At 38.3% G+C, this 19,130-nt stretch overlaps 1 protein-coding gene across 2 annotated transcripts in view; it reads left to right on the forward strand.

Moving 5' to 3' along the window:
* KRCC1 (lysine rich coiled-coil 1) overlaps positions 1–12,853 on the forward strand; it is a 28,746-nt gene extending 15,893 nt beyond the window's left edge. For both annotated transcript variants that reach the window (XR_010149075.1, XM_001139925.7), the window contains exons 2-4: positions 2,969–3,077; positions 5,728–5,886; positions 11,479–12,853. Coding sequence is in view for 1 of the 2 variants with exons in the window: in XM_001139925.7 (XP_001139925.2) it covers positions 11,501–12,280 (780 nt within the window). In the remaining variant the exon portion in view is untranslated. The remainder of the gene's footprint in view (positions 1–2,968; positions 3,078–5,727; positions 5,887–11,478) is intronic.
* The last annotated feature ends 6,277 nt before the right edge of the window (positions 12,854–19,130 follow it).

The following is a 19,130-nucleotide window of genomic DNA, read 5'->3' on the forward strand; positions in this document are numbered from 1 at the left end:
ATTAAAGATTTATTTTTGTAGAGACAGATGTCTCAATGTGTTGCCCAGGCTGGTCTCAAACTCCTGGTCTCAAGCAATCCTCCCAGCTCAGCCTCCCAAAGTGTTGGTACTACAGGCACGAAGCACTACGCCAAACTAAGATATTTAATGGAAAAGTCACCATCACATCACCATGTCAGTTTTTGTACATTAATTCTGAGTCAAGGGAAGTTCTGAAAACCTTTGTATTAACCTTTTTACCTTGCTGACCTTAGAGTCAAATGTAATTAAGTCCTTTATTTTAAAACAACTAAAAAATAATTGAGATATTATATATAATATATATATATTTTCTGAGACAGTCTCACTTTGTCGCCCAGGCTGGAACGCAGTGGCGCAATCTTGGCTCACTGCAACTTCCACCTCCTGGGTTCAAGAGATTCTCGTACTTCAGCCTCCTGAATAGCTGGGATTACAGGCATGTGCCAACATGCCCGGCTAATTTTTTGTATTTTTAGTAGAGACAGGGTTTTGCCATGTTGGCCAGGCTGGTCTCAAACTCCTGGGCTCAAGTAATCCGCCCGCCTCTGCCTCCCAAAATGCTGGGATTACAGGCATGAGCCATCACACCCAGCCTGAGATACATTTTTAATACTCTTCAAGTCCTTTCTAAAATGTTTCTGATTTATAATTATCTTGAGCACATAATATTTTTAAGCAAATCTTTTTAACCCATACACTGGCATTAATATTAAGATTAGTTTGAAGATACCCAGTATAACTTAAATATTTATGGAGTTTTTAAAAGTACAAAGTCATGTATGTTTTTTGCAAAAATTAATACAGAGATGTACAAAGAGCAATATGTTAAATGTTTGACCCTACTCATTTTCTGACCCAATTTCCCATTTCTCAAACCCCATTAAGTTTAGCATATATCTTTTCAGATTTTTTTCTGTGGATACTGAGCTAACACACAAGATCAGACTGTCAAATCAAACGCATCAGGTTTACTAATTATTTCAAGGATACAGGCAGTCAAGAGACTCAACTGAAGCAGCGTGTCTAATACATGAAGGATGGCTCCTCAGACCATGTAATATGGTTAGGCTTTGTGTCCCCACCCAAATCTCATAATGAATTGTAATCCCCATAATCTCCACATGTCAAGGAGAGACCAGGTGGAGGTAATTGAATCAGGGGCAGTTTCCCCCATGTTGTTCTTATGATAGTGAGTTCTCCCGAGATCTGATGGTTTTATAAGGGGCTTTTCTCACTTCACTCAGCACTTCTCCTTCCTACCACCTTGAAAGGAAAGTGCCTTGCTTCCCCTTCACCTTCCACCATGACTGTAAGTTTCCTAAGGCCTCCCCAGCCGTGCAAAACTGTGAGTCAATTAAACCTTTTTCCTTTATAAATTACCCAGTCTTTGTTATGTCTTTGTAACAGTGTAAGAACAGACCAATACACCATGTTTTCCCCTTTGGACATGTATCTCTTGCCCAGAATAAATAGTTAAGGTTTCTAAGTAAGATTCACAAGATCACCTCACACAGTGGGAATGTTTAAATTGTGACTCATCTCCATGTTATACCCTAGAGAGTTGTATAGCTTATGTGGCATTCTTCAGAAAGAGATGTCTCATAGATTCTGGGTTTATTTACTACAGCTAATCTTTAGCCAGGGACATCTTGCTAAGAGCATTTTAGTGGTAAGATCTCTTCCTCCCAGCAAATATCATTAGGCTCTTTACTTGAGGTCTGGATGTCACCATCCTTGTCTTTTTCCCTCTTCTCCAGGAAAGGAAGTGAATGGATTGGAGGCCAAATGCATGAATTCCTTCCTTACAGTAAATACATATGTATATACTGAAGTTTGGGTTGTATATGTTGGGTTGTTTATACTAAAATTGGATTTTATGATTGAGCAATTGATTGAGTTCTACATATTGTTTTTCCCGTTAATATATCATGGGCATTTCTCCATGACATTACATATGATTCTAACTCATCCATTTAAACTGCCACGTAGAAAGTACAATTTTGATGTTACATGATTGGCACCCTATGTATAAACTGGTAAACTTCTATAAAATAAATTTTAGCTGTTAGGAACTTTAGATTGAAGTATAGACCCCAAGTGTAAATGTAGTAATTTTGGCATAGATAATTCATTAAGTGAGAAACACTTTCAGCAAAAGTTGTAGAAGCTAATATGTGAATATGACTGTAGCTTTGAAGGGCTTGTCTGAGCTCTATTTAGTGAAATTTGTGTGGTTGTATTTGTACCAGCCATGGAAGAAGGTTGCCTACCACAGGTTAAGATAGTCTGTGGGCTGGGCTCAGTGGCTCATGCCTGTAATCCCAGAACTTTGGGAGGCCAAGTGGGTGGATCACCTGAGCGCGGGAGTTCGAGACCAGCCTGGGCAACATGGCGAAACCCCATCTCTACAAAAAATACAAAAATTAGCCAGGCACAGTGACACGCGCCTGTACTCCCAGCTACTCAGGAAGCTGAGGCAGGAGAATCACGCTCTGGCCTGGGTGACAGAGCCAGACCCTGTTTTAAAAAAAAAATAAAGATGGTTTGTGGTTCCCCCATGTGATTCTCAGATGACATTGGTGATGTATCTAGAATCATTAGCTGTCTTAAAATCGACTGCATTTCTTGAGATTGTTAGCTTTAAAACATAAAATGCCAAGACTGGATTTCTTAGCCCAGGCTTTCAATATTGGTGCCCCAGTAACTTTTCCTTCAGGATGGTGTTTTGTAGACTAAAAAATATGTTAGTATATTAAATATTACAGTCTTACTAAATATTTTCATATTAAAATTGTTACTCTAATGAGCAAAAATTTATTACTCTAGCCTTGCAAGCACTCAGAAAATTAAGATTTGAGATGGTATATGAAATATAGTAGTTGAAGTTTAAAAATATTACCTTAACTATTTAATATAATCTTCTGTCTTACCTCTCTTTTATTGATAGATACCACATTGAATGAACAAAGACTGAACTTTGTTTACAGATACCTTTTATAAAAGATGTCTGTGGAGTAGTGTTACAGTTCAAATAACAAAGGATTTTGCATTATGAGGTAGGTTGAAAATAGAAGGAATATATCCTAATGTCACTTTTTAAATATAGTGGGTAAACTTCATATATGTCATCTTATTTAATCCATACAAGAAAAGTATTGTCCTTTTGATGACTGACTCAGAGAAGGGAAATAACTTCCTTACTTACATTTGGGGAAGTAGGATTTAAACTCAGATCTTTCTAATTCTGAAGCTCATTTTCTTTTCCTTTCTCCATTCTGTCTTCTACCTTATCCAGAAAGCCACTGTATCAGTTCTTGTGGTAAATATAAGGAAGATATTATGAAGCTTGAGCAGGAAAATATTAATATAAGTCAAGAGATATTATAGATCCCCAGAGTCTTCCTTTACTAATCAAATTAATCAAAGGTTACAACACAATATGCAGCAGTCTTACCCTTGACTTTGCCTTGTTTTCAAAGCACAGGATTATAGAATGCTAGCATTGGAAGGTAAAATGTCTAATGATCGTACTTCTTTAGTTTATAGATGAAGAAACTGAGATCCGGAGGAGTAGTGATTATTTTTAGATAGTCATGGGCATGACTAAGCCAATAAATGAGATCTGATTCCCTGTCCAGTGTTACTTCCTTTTATATGGTATAGCTCCTCACTTGTATCATCTTTGCTGTATAATAGTATCCTGGAGAAAGAATAGTCTTTTGTATACTACATTACAATGGCTTTTCCCATTCTGCTCTTCTCACGCTCTGAGACCTGGATGAGCTACTGGATCTCTTTAATCTGTGGTGTCTGGGATACCAAAAGTAGTAGATACATTTACTTAAATGAAACATAAGGCCTGCTGTGGTTTTTTAGAGAACTCATCTAGTTTTCCCCCTTGATAATCATGTCAGAAACTGCATTTTATTTCATGTGTGATGGTTGAGATTAAAGTACCATAATTACAGTCATGTCTTAGCCTTGGATTGAGAGAACTTGGATTCAAGCCTTGACTCCACCATTAATTGCTGAGCAAATCACTTTGACCTCTCTAAGTATGTTTATTCAGCCTGAAAAATGGAAGTGACAATCTCTGTCTTGCCCTAATTCTTAATCTACTGTATTCTAGTCTAGTATATTTTGGGCTCAGTCTTCAGAGCCCAGAGGTCTAAGAAATAGTCAAAGGGCGGGCTCTGTGATAACTTGAGTTTCATTGAAATTTTAAAAATAACTTTCATGGGATTATAAAGTAATATTCAATGTAGAAAAATACAGAAAATATACATCATTCATAACTGTGTTCTGAAAATGTTAGTGTCCTTTTCCCTACATTTACATTTTAGTTACTCTTACATGGTTGGCTTTAAATATATTCAGAGATTATTTTCTGTTATGGCTTGAACCCATAACAGTTTATTCCTTGTCTCATTTAAAAGTGTGGAGTTAGGCAGTACAAAGCTGTTAGGACAGTTCCATGATCATCAGAGAGGACCCAGACATTTTCTTTTTATTCTAAGGCCCTGACTTACTTCCTCATGTTCTCTGATGACTGTTTCATTTCTAACCATGGCATCCTCATTTCAGCAGCAGAAGGGAGGATCCCTCCTAGAATCCTACACAACACTTCAGCTTTCTTCTTATTGACCAGAATTATTCACATGGCTACATCTTGCTTTAAGAATGGCCAGAAAATGTAGTCTAAAAGACTAAAAGCTAGACACATTTCCTAAGGTTTGTTACTAAGGAAGAAGAAAAAAATGTATTGGAAGGCAACTGGTAGTCTCTGTCACAAACAGAAACATAAAACTTTATGTTAGAAGTAATTCTAATCATAGGATTATCTACTGAAGCTGATGCTTTGATTTGAAAGCAAGCGAAATTCTATTCGTAAACTTTTAGTTCAGACCAAATATATTAAAACTCATAAGTGCTTTTTCAATTTATAGTTCTTTTCAATTTATAGTTCTTTGGGGTATATACCTAGGGTAGAATAAATCTGGAGTAATTTCTTCTTAAATAAACAAATCTTATTTATTATTCCAGGGTAAAAAAAAAATTGCTCAAAAAGTTAGGGCTTTACAAGCACAGAGAGACAAATACCATATGATCTCACTTATACATGAAATCTAAAAACTTAAGGAAGTAGAGAGTAGAATGGTGGTTACCAGAGGCTGGGTGGTAGGGTGGGGAAGTGGGGACAGAGAAAGGAAAGACATTTGCCAAGGGGTACAAAGTTACAGGTAGATAGGAGGAATAAGTTCTGGTGTTCTATTGCACAAGAAGGTGACTATAGTTCATGTATATTCAAAATGTATTTATTATTTCAATATTTTTAAAAGTAGCTGTAAAAGATTATTTTAAGTGTTCACATTGCAAAGAAATGATCAACATTTGAAGTAATGGCTATGCTAATTCACCAAATTTGATTATTCCACACTATATACATGTACTGAACTATCACATTGTATTTCATAAATATATACAATTATTACTTGTCAGTTAAAAATAAAACTATATAAAATATATTGTTAAAAAATTAAGTATGTTTAAACATTTTTAAAAGTTAGGCTTTATTTTCAGATTTATAAGAAGCAAATTAATAAAATGAAGGTGAATTTTGTGAATTTTCAGATGATTGGTCTATGTTGATGTGATTATAAACTTTGAATTATTTAATCTTTGTAACAAGATTGTGTTTGGTTTCAGATGAGTGAGAGTGGAGAATTGGACAAAAATTGATTTTTGATCTCTGAATCGTGGTTTTTAGCTCACCAGTTATTGTGTAGTCTCACTGTTTGAAAATTCATGCTGAAAAACTGAGTGAATATGATCAGATTTCTCCACCAAATTCTCAGCCTGATAAGGGTAAGTAAGGTTCCATTCACCTCTTTATTCATCTCTGTGCCATCTGTGGTCCTTTGGAACTGGCTTCTTTCACATAGCATAATGTCTTCAAGCTTCATTTGTGTTGTAGCATATATCAGTACTTCATTCCTTTTTATGCTGAATAATATTATATGAATATACCATATTTTGTTTATCCATTTATCAGTTGATGGACATTGGTTGGTTATTTCTACTTTTTAGTTGTAATGAATAGTGCTGCTGTGAACATTTGTTTACAACTTCTTGCATGGACATAGGTTTTCATTCTTTTGGCTATATATGGGTGGAATTGCTAAGTGGAATTGATGAAACTGCTGCTAAGTTATTTTCCAAAGTAGGTGCACCATTTTACATTCCCACAAACAATGAATGAAGTTTCCAATTTTTCCACATTCTTGCTAACACTTACTAGTATCTTTTTTTCACTATAGCCCTCCTAGTAGATGTAAAGTAAAATCTTTTTATTACCAAAAAATTTCAAACATACTCAAAAATAAAGAAAATTGTATAATGAACCTTCATGTATCCATCACCCAGTTTCAACAATTATCAACATCTTTTAAATCTTATTAGTGACTTTTTTTTTTGAGACGGAGTCTCTCTCTGTCACCCAGGCTGGAGTGCAATGGTGCAATCTCGGCTCACTGCAACCTCCACCTCCCGGGTTCAAGCAATTCTTCTGCCTCAGCCTCCCAAGTAGCTGGGACTACAGGCATGTGCCACCACACCCGGCTAATTTTTTGTATTTTTAGTAGAGACGGAGGTTTCACCATGTTGGCCAGGCTGATCTCGAACTCCTGACCTCAGGTGATCTGCCTGCCTCAGCCTCCCAAAGTGCTGGGATTACAGGCCTGAGCCACCGCGCCCAGCCATTAGTGACTTTGTAAAAACAGCATTATTGAGGTATAGTTAGCATATAATAAACTGTATGTATTTAAGGTATACAATTTGGTAAGTTTTGGCAGATGTATATAGCCATGAAAGGATCACCACAATCAAGATAATGGACATACCCATCACCACCCAAAAAATGCCCCTTTAGAATCTTTTCCTCCCACCTCTCCCCAAGCAACCACTGTTATTATAGTTTCCATTTTCTAGAGTTTTATATAAATGGAATCATATCGTATGTACTCTTTTATCAGACTTCTATGACTTTTTATTTATTTATTTTTAGAAATGGGTTCTCGCTGTGTTGGCCAGGTTGGTCTTGAACTTCTGAGCTCAAGCAGTTCTGCCACTTCAGCCTCCCAAAGTGCTGGGATTACAGGCATGAGCCACTATGCCTAGTGTATCACTATTTTAAATAGTAAAAAAGAATTACAATTATTTTCGTTATTTTGAGATTCACTCACGTCATGTGTATCAATATGATTTATTCCTTTTTATCACTGATAGTATTTCATTGTATCGTTATACCACTGTTTGATTTAATCCATTCACCTGTTGATTGACATTTGAGTTTCTTTTCTTTCTGGGGCTATCACAAATAAAACTATATGAACATTCATGTCTTTGTATAGACACCCAGTCATGTGTCCGTTAACGACCAGGATACATTCTGAGAAATGTGTCATGATTTTCTCATTGGGCAAACATCATAGACTGATGGTATAACTTACTACACACCTAGGCTATATGATATAGCCTATTGCTCCTAGGCTACAAATCTGTACAGCATGTTACTATACTGAGTACTGTAGACAGTTGTAACACAACAGTAAGTGTTTGTGTATCTAAACCTATCTAAACAAAAAGCCACAGTAAAAATATGGTATGAAAGATAAAAAAAATAGTACACTTGTGTGGGGCATTTAGCATGAATGGAGGAGCTTGCAGGACTGCAAGTTGCTCTGAGTCAGTGAGTGGTGAGTTAATGGGAAGGCCTAAGATCTTACTGTACACTGCTGTAGACTATAAATACTGTAAACTTAGGCTACATTAAATTAATTAATTAATTTATTTATTTTGAGACAGAGTATCGCTCTGTCACCCAGGCTATAGTGCAGTGGCGCGATCTCGGCTTATTGCACCCTCCGCCTCCCAGGTTCAAGCAATTCTCCTGCCTCAGCCTCCCTAGTAGCTGGGATTACAGGTGCCCACACCACACCCAGCTAATTTTTGTATTATTACTAGAGATGGGGTTTCACCATGTCGGCCAGGCTGGTCTCCAACTCCTGACCTCAGGTGATCTGCCTACTTCAGCCTCCCAAAGTGCTGGGATTACAGGCATGAGGCACCACACCCAGCCCATTAAATTTATTTTTAAAAATTTTTCTTGTTTTAGTAATAAATTAACCCTAGCTTACTGTAATTTTTTCACTTTATAAACTTTTAAATTTTTTTAACTTTTTGACTATTTTGTAATCACACTTAGGTTAAAACACATTGTCCAGCTGCACAAAAATATTTTATTTCTTTATATCTTTATCCTAGCCTTTTCCTATTTTATTCTTAACTTTTTTATTTTTTATTTTTATTTTTTTATTTTTTTGAGATGGAGTCTCACTCTGTTGCCTAGGCTGGAGTGCAGTGGCACGATCTCGGCTCACCGCAACCTCTGCCTCCTAGGTTCAGGCGATTCTCCAGCCTCAGCCTCCCAAGCAGCTGGGATTACAGACATGCGCCACCATGCCCAGCTAATTTTTGTATTTTTAGTAGAGTCGGGGTTTCACGATATTGGCCAGGCTGGTCTCGAACTCCTGACCTCAAGTGATCCACCCACCTGGCCTCCCAAAGTTCTGGGATTACAGGCATGGGCCACCACACCTGGCCCTATTTTTTTTTTCACTTGTTAAACTTTTTTATGAAAAGCTAAGACACAAACACACACATTAGCCTAAGCCTTCACAGGGTTCAGGATCATCATCACTGTTTTCTCCCTCCACATCTTGTCCCACTGGAGGGTCTTCAGGGGCAGTAACATGCATGGAGCTGTCATCACCTATGGTGCCATCTTCTGGAATACCTTCTGAAGGACCTCCCTGAGGCTGTTTTACAGTTAACTTTTTTTTTTAATAAAGAAAAAGAATATACTCTAAAATAATTTAAAATATAGTATAGTAAATAAAAATCATAAACCAGTTATCAAATCTTATGTACTGTACATAGTGTATGCTATACTTTTATATGGCAGTATAGTAGATTCGTTTATACCAGCATCACTACAAACACATGAATAATGAATTGTGCATTATTCACATTACTGTGACTTTTTCAGCTCCACTATAATTTTATGGGACCACCATCATATATTCAGTCCATTGTTGACCAAAAGATTATTATGCAGTGCATGACTGTATCTCCTTTTCCTTTAAGGAAATACCTAGAAGTAGAATAACTGCATCATATGGTAAATGTATCTTTAACTTCTTAAGAAACTGCCAAACTGTTTTTCAAGTGGTTGTACCATTTTACATTCCTATCAACAATATTTGAGAGTTCCAGATCCTTATCAGCACTGGTATTGTCAATCTTTTTCATTTTAGTCATTCTGGTAAGTGCATAGTGGTATCTCATTGTGGTTTTAATTCACATTTACTTGCTGATCAGTGCTTTTAAACATCTTTTCATGTGCTTATTGGCCATTTGCATATATTCTTTTCTGAAGTATAGGTTAAAATAGTTTGCCCATATTTAAGCAAGTATTTGTTACATTATTTTTTATTATTTTTCTAGTCAGAATTTGTATCCTATTTAAGTTGAACAAGAACTATATTTTCTAACTTGCCAAATTAGGCTTCATTTAGATTTTCTTTTTAACCTCAAATTTCCAAATTTGAAAAACTGGCTGATCATTAGTCTCAAAAAATTAGGAGGGAGTATATCCCATGTAGAACTGAACATTTATTCCCTTTAGCAGAAACAAGCCTTGTTTCTGAGAGCTGAAGAAATGTTCAGTTCTACATGGGATATATGCCCTCCTAATTTTTTGAGATAAACTGTATCACCAAAAATATATAGGGCAGGTGGGACACAGTGGCTCACACCTGTAATCCCAGCACTTTGGGAGGCCGAGGCAGGCAGATCACCTGAGGTCAGGAATTGGAGACCAGCCTGGCCAACATGGTGAAACCGCATCTCTACTAAAAATACAAAAATTAGCCAGGCGTGGTGGTGCGCACCTGTAGTCTTAACTACTCAGGAGGCTGAGGCAGGAGAATCACTTGAACCCTGGAGGCGGAGGTTGCAGTGAGACGAGATCGTGCCATTGAACTCCAGCCTGGGTGATAGGGCAAGACTCCATCTCAAAAAAAAAAAAAAAATATATATATATATATATATATATATATATATATATATATATATTTTATATATATATATTTTAATATATATAATATAATTTCATAGTAAGTACCTTTTCTGCTATATTTGTATTTATTCAGGATTTGAGGTGAGGAAAAGAATCAGGAACAGTCTTGCCCTTCCCCCCAAAAAAGAATCAAGCAAACAAAAATGGTGTATCTACTGCAAGTTTCTTCTGAAACTTTTCTCCAAATCAGTCCTATCCCTTTTCAGTTTTCACCCCTGTTTCTTCCCTTATTCCTCTCACCAGTACTTTAAGAGAGAACAAACCAGAAGACATTCTAGAATGCTTTTTTCACCAATCAGAAGTAGTGGAATGAAATCCAAGCCTACACAGAAGATACAGAACTCTGTTCTTTCATCTTCCCTCATACCTGATACCTAAAAGTAGTTTTCATCTTATAACTGAATTTCTGATTTTCAGCATTCCCAATCAATTTTATAAACATCCTTTTATTGTTAAGTCTTACAGTACTCTCGTCAGGTGAGTACGTTTATTTTATCTTGAGTGAACTGAAGATTTTAAAAATCAAATTCTGTATCTGTGGTTCTTTTACTTCTCTTAGAAACTAATATACAGGAAACCAATTCATGAGAACTTCAGAAATTAATTGAACATTAATATCAGCCACCCACCGTGGTTGTGTGGTTCCTATCCACACATCCCTGCTTATCTCACATTTTAGCCCTATGACAGCAACATGTGTATCAGTTCCTTTCTGCCCTCTTCGTCTCACTTCTGAGAAGGGTAAAGTTACTGGTACGTGACCTGGGAGGTATCTGACCATCCTGATGCTACCCTTTGGCATATAATGTCAAGATACTCAGCTTTTATGCTGAAATAGGTTGTAATTTGTTTGAGCTGCTTTGTTTTTCAAAGCTCTTTTTAAGAGCAAAGGAGGCCAGGTGCAGTGGCTCATGCCTGTAATCCTGGCACTTTGGGAGGCTGAGGTGGATGGATCACTTGTGGCCAGGAGTTTGAGACCAGCCTGGTCAACATGGTGATACCCCATCTCTACTAAAAATACAAAAATTAGCTGGGCGTGGTGGCACACACCTGTAATCCCAGCTACTCGGGAGGCTGAGGCAGGAGAATCACTTGAACCCAAGAGGCAGAGGTTTCAGTGACCCAAGAGCACCCCCACTGCACTCTAGTCTGGGCGACAGGGCGAGACACCATCTCAAGAAAAAAAAAAAAAAAAAAAAAGAGCAAAGGAAATGCTCAGGACAAGATGATCTGGTAAGAATTTTCTCCCTTTTTTGCAGAAAATCCCATTTTGTCAACCTAATGAAGCATTCAAAGAAGACATATGACTCTTTTCAAGATGAACTTGAAGATTATATTAAAGTACAGAAAGCCAGAGGCTTAGAGCCAAAGACTTGTTTCAGAAAGATGAAAGGGGACTATTTGGAAACCTGTGGGTACAAAGGAGAGGTTAATTCCAGACCCACGTATAGAATGTTTGACCAGAGACTCCCATCTGAAACCATCCAGACCTACCCAAGATCATGCAATATCCCACAAACAGTGGAAAATCGGTTGCCTCAGTGGTTACCAGCCCATGACAGCAGATTGAGACTAGACTCTCTGAGCTACTGTCAGTTCACCAGGGACTGTTTCTCAGAAAAACCAGTACCCCTGAACTTTAATCAACAAGAATATATTTGTGGCTCACATGGTGTAGAACCTGGAGTTTACAAGCACTTCTCCTCAGATAACAGTACCAGTACTCATCAAGCCAGTCACAAACAGATACATCAGAAGAGGAAAAGGCACCCAGAGGAAGGCAGAGAAAAATCAGAGGAGGAGCGGTCTAAGCATAAGAGAAAAAAAAGCTGCGAGGAAATTGACTTAGACAAACACAAGAGCATCCAAAGAAAGAAAACAGAGGTGGAAATAGAAACCGTACATGTCAGTACAGAAAAGCTTAAGAATCGAAAGGAGAAAAAAAGCCGAGATGTAGTCTCTAAGAAAGAGGAACGTAAGCGTACAAAAAAGAAAAAGGAACAAGGCCAAGAAAGGACAGAGGAGGAAATGCTTTGGGACCAGTCTATTCTTGGATTTTGAAGCTTTCAAAGTTGGTTCTCCCAAAGTTAAATTGAAAAAATAGGTGAGAGCTTGGTTTTATGATATCTGTGTTCATACCACTTTTCTTATGTGAATAGGTTCTTTAACTTCTAACAAAGGCCTAGTAAACAAAGTGTTTAGCATGCTTGCTCTCCAACACAGAAATTGCTTTTCCTCATTTTCTAAAAGCATTATTACATTTTTTGAACATATAGTGTAATTTCCTTTAATGAAAGTGACTCTGCTTTTATTCATCAAATTGCTTTGATGGTGGAATTATTTTCCAGGTTATTTATTTTAAATTGGAGGATTAATGACCTTTGCACAATCCGTTTCTTGATTGGGTTTGTTATAGTTTTGAGTTGGGTATTTTATGTTCATTGGTTTTTCTCTGTGAAGCAATTTTTTTCTCCTTTACTAGATCTAACTTGCAGTGTATTTTCTAGGCTGGAAAGTGGAAAATGAAATATATTATAATCTTAGGTTACATAAAGTTTCTAAAGTTTCAAAGAGTCTTGATACAAAATCAGTTTATATTCTGAAAATATTTATAATAAAGTATTCTAATTTCTACATGTTGTTGTGTGTCAGTCTGTTCCTATTTAACAATGATTTTTCTCTTGGGAGGAGGAGAGAATAACTTGGCAGTTCATACTTAAGAGGCAAGATCTTTTGGGTAGGTCACATTTTGAAGCTGTAAAAATTCCTTATCTATTATACCTTGCTTACTCACATTTGAACCTGGTTTTTAAGGTAGAAATCTATGACTGACTGTTACAGGACCCCACCACTTACCCAAAGTTAGCCTTTGGGTCGGGGGTTTCCTCACTATAGTCCCTTCACTGGTCGCCAGAATGATGTTATAGGAAAGGGGTCCGAATCTAGACCCCAAGAGAGGGTTCTTGGATCTCACGCAAGAAAGAATTCAGGGCAGGTCCATAGAATAAAGTGAAAGCAAGTTTATTAGGAAAGTAAAGGAATAGAAGAATGGCTACTCCACAGACAGAGCAGCCCAGAGGGCTGCTGGTTGCCCATTTTTATGGTTATTTCTTGATGATGTGCATCCCCCTTATAGGCCATATAGGGTAACTTCCTGACTTGGCCATGGCATTTGTAAATTATCACGGCGCTGCTGGGAGTGTAGCAGTGAGGAAGACCAGTGGTCACTCTCGGTGGCCATCTTGGTTTTGATGGGTTTTGTCCGGCTTCTTTTCTGCAAGCTGTTTTATCGGCAAGGTTTTTATGATCTGTATTTTGTGCTGACCTCTTATCTCATCCTGTGGCTTACAGTGCCTTAACCATCTGGGACTACAAGCCCAATAGGTTTCAGCCTCATTTTACCCAGCTCCTATTCAAGATGGAGTTGCTCTGGTTCACATGCCTCTCACATGCCCACAGTTTTTTCAGAGAGTTAAAACTGAAGAGAGAGGAGTTTATCAGAAATAAAATGCCATTAAATTATTCTGTCCTAATCAGTGTTTTCATTCTAATAATCCCCTTTTTTGTGATACGCATCTCAAGTATTTAAGCATCACTATTTTGTTGTAGAAAGACTGATGGCCTGAGAATCTGAATCGCAGGAGTCTAGTCTCAGCTATGCCATGAAGTTGTTATGTGACTTTGGGGAAGTCAATTACTTCATCTTCCTCATTATCAAATATGACTAGAAAGACTGGCCTCTAAAAATGCCTTGGATAACAAGAAGACTCTGTGAAATGAAAATTCCCAAGCCCCACTTAAAAAAAGAAAAAAAAAATTCTCTTTGTATTCTACAATGTTGTGCTTACATGTCTATTATAATATTAACATTAAAATTGTTTTGCTAAAATTATTTTTACCATGGTAGGGAGATGGAAATTCACACACAAAAGTTATCTGCCCTTCCCATTTTGTATTCTAAACTACAAGTTTTAGCCTGAAAAGATAAACACTGGATAAAATCATTATTACTTAAGCTTTTATTAGCATGCCTATACTCTTAACTCTTCCCATCTGTGATTTTTTTTAACCATCTGTGATTTTTAATTGTGTGTGTCACCTTGACTGGGCTAAAGGATGTCTGAGTAGCTGGTAAACATTGTTTCTGGGTGTGTCTGTGAAGGTGTTTCCAGAAGAGATTAATAATATTTGAATTGGTGAATTAGTAAAGCAGATGGCCTTCCCAATGTGATCATCCAATCTGTTGAGGCCCCAAACAGAACAAAAGGGAAGAAGAAGGGCAAATTTGCCTACTCTTTTTTTTGCTGAGACATCCATCTTCTCCTTTCCTTGGACATTGGTGCTCCTAGTTCTCAGGGCTTCACATTCAGCTAGAACTTACACCATCAGCCCTACCCCCCCAAGTTCCCAGGCCTTCACACTCTGAATTAAACCACAGGCTTTCCTAGTTATCCATCTTACAAATGGCAGATTGTGGGTCTTCTCAGCCTCCATAATCATTTCACATGAGCCAGTTCCTATAATCTCAAAACACACAGGCCAGGCGCGGTGGCTCATGCCTGTAATCCCAGCACTTTGGGAGGCCACCAGAGTTCAGGAGTTTGAGACCAGCCTGGCCAACATGGCGAAACCTTGTCTCTACTAAAAATACAAAATTAGCCAGGGGTGGTGGCACACGCCTGTAATCCCAGCTACTCGGGAGGCTGAGGCAGGAGAGTTGCTTGAACCCGGGAGGCGGAGGTTGCAGTGAGCGAAGATCGTGCCATTGCACTCCAGCCTGGGCAAAAAGAGTTAAACTCCATCTCAAAAAAAAAAAAAAAAAAAAAAATCATCTTAGACTGTGGCCTAGAAGGGGAAAAGGTGACCATTAGAACCCAACATGGAATTGTTATAGGAGTTATTAAGAAATTATTTTAGGCAGCTAGAGAGGAAAAGGGGGTCCTTGGGAAGTTGTTTCTTTTAAAGCAGCTCCAGAAACATTTATCTAGCAGGAAAGCCCCTGCTCTTAGAGCTGGGCTGGCAAGCTTTGCTATGCAAATCCCGGTCATTAGAAACTGGGTCCACCCAGACATGGCGATTCCCTCAGTCTTCTCCCTTGCCCCAACATATCCCCATGTGTGTAGAATGACATGGCACCCTGCATTTGCATGTTAAAAGGCTAGGATGGGAGGGCCAGTTTTTTCACGGGCTACGTGAATGACATACCTGTCTAACCAATCCCCTGGGCCCTATGGAAACCAGACACCGCCTCCTCCAGCATCCCAGTATAAGCAGCCACTTTTCTGCGGCACACAGGGTTTTCTCTTTGTTTGAATCCCTCCTCCCTTTATCTCTGTACAGGGGAGCTGTTTTCTTCTTCTTTCCTTCTTTCTAGCCTATTAAACTTTTTGCTTCTTAAAACCAATCCATGTGTGTCCATGTCAATCCTGTCAGCGCGAGACCAAGGACCCTGGTGTTCCTCCAGTCATCGGAGCTGTATCAGAATCACCAAGAACAGAAAAATTAGACTATTCCCGTTCCTTGATTACTTAATCCTATCAATAAGGAAATAAACTTAGTGATATATTTGCCTATAGGTAAGGAATATAACTTTTTTTTAAGATTTGGACAAAATGATAATATAGGCTAAAAAACTATATGATTAGGTAGATTTATAATTGACTATGTGACTAGTCTCCAAGTGACTGAGTAGATCCCCAAATCAACTGTTCTTCCATGGCACTGACAGAGTAAGATTCTTTTGTGCAGTGATTTTACTCCCTCTGTTTTTAACATGTCTGGTCTACTGGTCAAAAGAAAACCGAAGTAGAGCACAAGCAGGCTGTGAATTATCAGTCCTAAAAGATTCCTTCTTCTCTGAAAACCCCAAGATAGTATAGTCTTTATTGACAGGTATTACAAACAAGGTCAGCTGAATTATCAGCATTTTTAGAGTTGACAAAATTCTTTTCCACAGGTTATTTTGAGTCTAATGCTTGGGGGAAGTTCAAAACTACCGTTGACCCTTGAACAACATGGCCTTGAATTGCACAGGTCCACTTATACACAGATTTTCTTCTGCCTCTGCCACACTTAAGACAGCAAGACCAAGGCCGGGCGTGGTGGCTCACGCCTGTAATCTCAGCACTTTGGGAGTTCGAGGCGGACGGATCACCTGAGGTCGGGAGTTCGAGACCAGCCTGACCAACATGGAGAAACCCCGTCTCTACTAAAAATATAAAATTAGCCGGGCATGGTGGCGCATGTAATCCCAGCTACTCGGGAGGCTGAGGCAGGAGAATCACTTGAACCCAGGAGACGGAGGTTGCAGTGAGCTAAGATCACACCATTGCACTCCAGTCTAGGCAACTAGAGCGAAACTCCATCTCAAAAAAAAAAGACAGCAAGACCAACCCCCTCCTCTTCTCCTCCTGAGCCTACCCAACTAATGTTGAGGATGAAGATTTTTATGATGATCCACTTCTACTTAATAGTAAATCTATGGTCTCTTCCTTATGATTTTTAGTAACATTTTGTTCTCTAGCTTACTGTATTGTAAGAATATAGCATGTAATAGAGGTAACATGCAAAATAGGTGTTAATCAACTGTTTATGATATGGTAAGTCTTCCAGTCAACAGCAGGCCATTAGTAAAGTTTTGGGAGAGTCAAAAGTTATACTCGGATTTTCTACTGCACAGGGTTCAGAGCCTCTAACCCCCACGTTGTTCAGGAGCCAACTACCTAAGAATATTCAGTAAGATACCAAAGTACTGTGATTTCTTCCAAATGGTTTCAAAATAGATGCCATGGTTCAGTTGTTAGCAGCACACAACTGAACTACACTGAGTGGAGCAGGCAGATTCTTTTTCCAATTTTTAAATTAAAACCATAAAAATTGAGTAAGGGCATACTACAAGTACGTGATAATGACAGTCTTGAGGAAGCACCTATGACTTGCATGATAGTTTTTAAAAATTTAGGACAGCCAGGTACGATGGTTCACACCTGTGATAAAAGAAAAACTTCAGCCAAATTAAATTTAAAGGAGTTTAATTGAGCAATAAACAGTTCAAGAATTGGGCAGCCTTCCCAGCCAGAGTAGGCTCGGACACTCCAGCGCAGTCACACGGTGGAAGGTTTGCGGACAGAAAATGGAAGTGAGGTACAGAAACAGCTGGGCTTGGCTACAGCTTGGCATTTGCCTTATCTGAACGTGGTTTGAACAGTTGGTTACATTTGATTGGCCAAAACTCAGTGATTGGCACAAGTGTAGTCTGTTTACACCTCCACTTGTCACGATATACAGACAAACCTTTAGGCCAAACTTAAATATATAAGGAGGCAGCTTTAGGCTAAACTTGATTTCAATACCTGTATTCCAACACTTTGGGAGGCCGAGGCGGGAGGATCACTTGAGCCTAGAAGTTAGAGATCAGCCCAAGCAACATAGTGAGACCTTGTCTCTGTGAAAATAAATTAGCCAGGCATGGTAGCATGTACCTGTAGTCCCAGCTACTCAGGAGACTGAGGCCAGAGGATTATCTGAGCCCAGGAGTTCAAGGTTGTAGTGAGCTACAAGAGCGCCACTGCGCTCCCTCCTGGGCCCCAGAGCAAGAACCTATCTCAAAAAGAAAAAAATCATGACATAAGCAATTATGTGGAAATAAGGTCACGCCTGTCAAAGTAATCAGCTGAAAGCAGTTGCCTCTGAGGTGCTGGAAAGGGGGAAAGTGGAGATAAGGGAACTACTTTTCTTTAAAAAAAAAAAAAAAGACATAAAACTAACACTTCAGGCCAGGTGAAATGGCTCATGCCTGTAATCCCAGCACTTTGGGAGGCCAAAGCGGTTGGATCACCTGAGGTCAGGGGTTCGAGACCAGCCTGACTAACATGGTGAAACCCTGTCTCTACTAAAAATACAAAAATTAGCTGGGCATGGTGCCGGGCGCCTGTAATCCCAGCTACTCGGGAGGCTGAGGCAGGAGAATTGCTTGAACCTGGGAGACAGAGGATGCAGTGAGCCGAGATTGCACCATTGCACTCCAGCCTGGGTGACAGAGCGAGACTGTCTCAAAAAAAAAAAAAAAAAAAAGCAAAAACAAACAAAAAAAACTAACACTTCATTACCTCTGAATGGAGTGACATTAAAAAATGTTTTAATAAATAAATAAAAACAATTTAATACTTCAAACTATGGGCACACAAAATGTTGATAAAAATAAAAAATTTAGAAATCTATTATTAATAGGACAGCATGTTGAGAGACTTTAAAGGAGTTTTTTTTAAGTATTTTAAAAATAATCTCAAATTTATAGAAGTCTTGGAATTAAAGTACGAAGAACTTTTGTTTTGCTAAATGATTTGAAAGTTCCTGAGCTGACTTCTTATAACCCCTACATACTGTGTGTCTTCTGTAAACAAGGACTGAATCCAATAAAATTGTAATATAGCTAGCAAAAATCAGGAAATCAACATTACTATATTCCTACCATCCAACCAACAGACCTATTCAAGTTTTACCAAGTCAGGATCCAGTTCAGAATCACCACTGCACTTATTTCTCACATCTTTTTCATCTTCAGTCTGGAACAGTTCTTCAGTCTTTCCTTAACTTTCATGACCTTTAACACTTCTATTACAGGCCAATTATTTTGTAGAATTTTCCTTAATTTGAATTTGTTGCTTTAGGATTAGATTCCAATTATATATTATTGGCAGGAGCATCATAGAAGTGATGCTGTGTTCTTCTTGCTAGACTATCAGGAGGCACACGATTGCAATTTGTCCTATTACTGATGATGTTCATTTTGGTTACTTGATTAAGGTGGCACCTGCCAGATTTTTCCACTGTGAAGTGACTTCCTTCTGTAACTAATGAATATTTTGTGAAGAGCTGCTTCGAAATTACATAAATATCTGTTGATTTGAAA

This window comes from Pan troglodytes, chromosome 12, assembly GCF_028858775.2.
Source record: "Pan troglodytes isolate AG18354 chromosome 12, NHGRI_mPanTro3-v2.0_pri, whole genome shotgun sequence".
NCBI classification, from domain to species: domain Eukaryota; kingdom Metazoa; phylum Chordata; class Mammalia; order Primates; family Hominidae; genus Pan; species Pan troglodytes.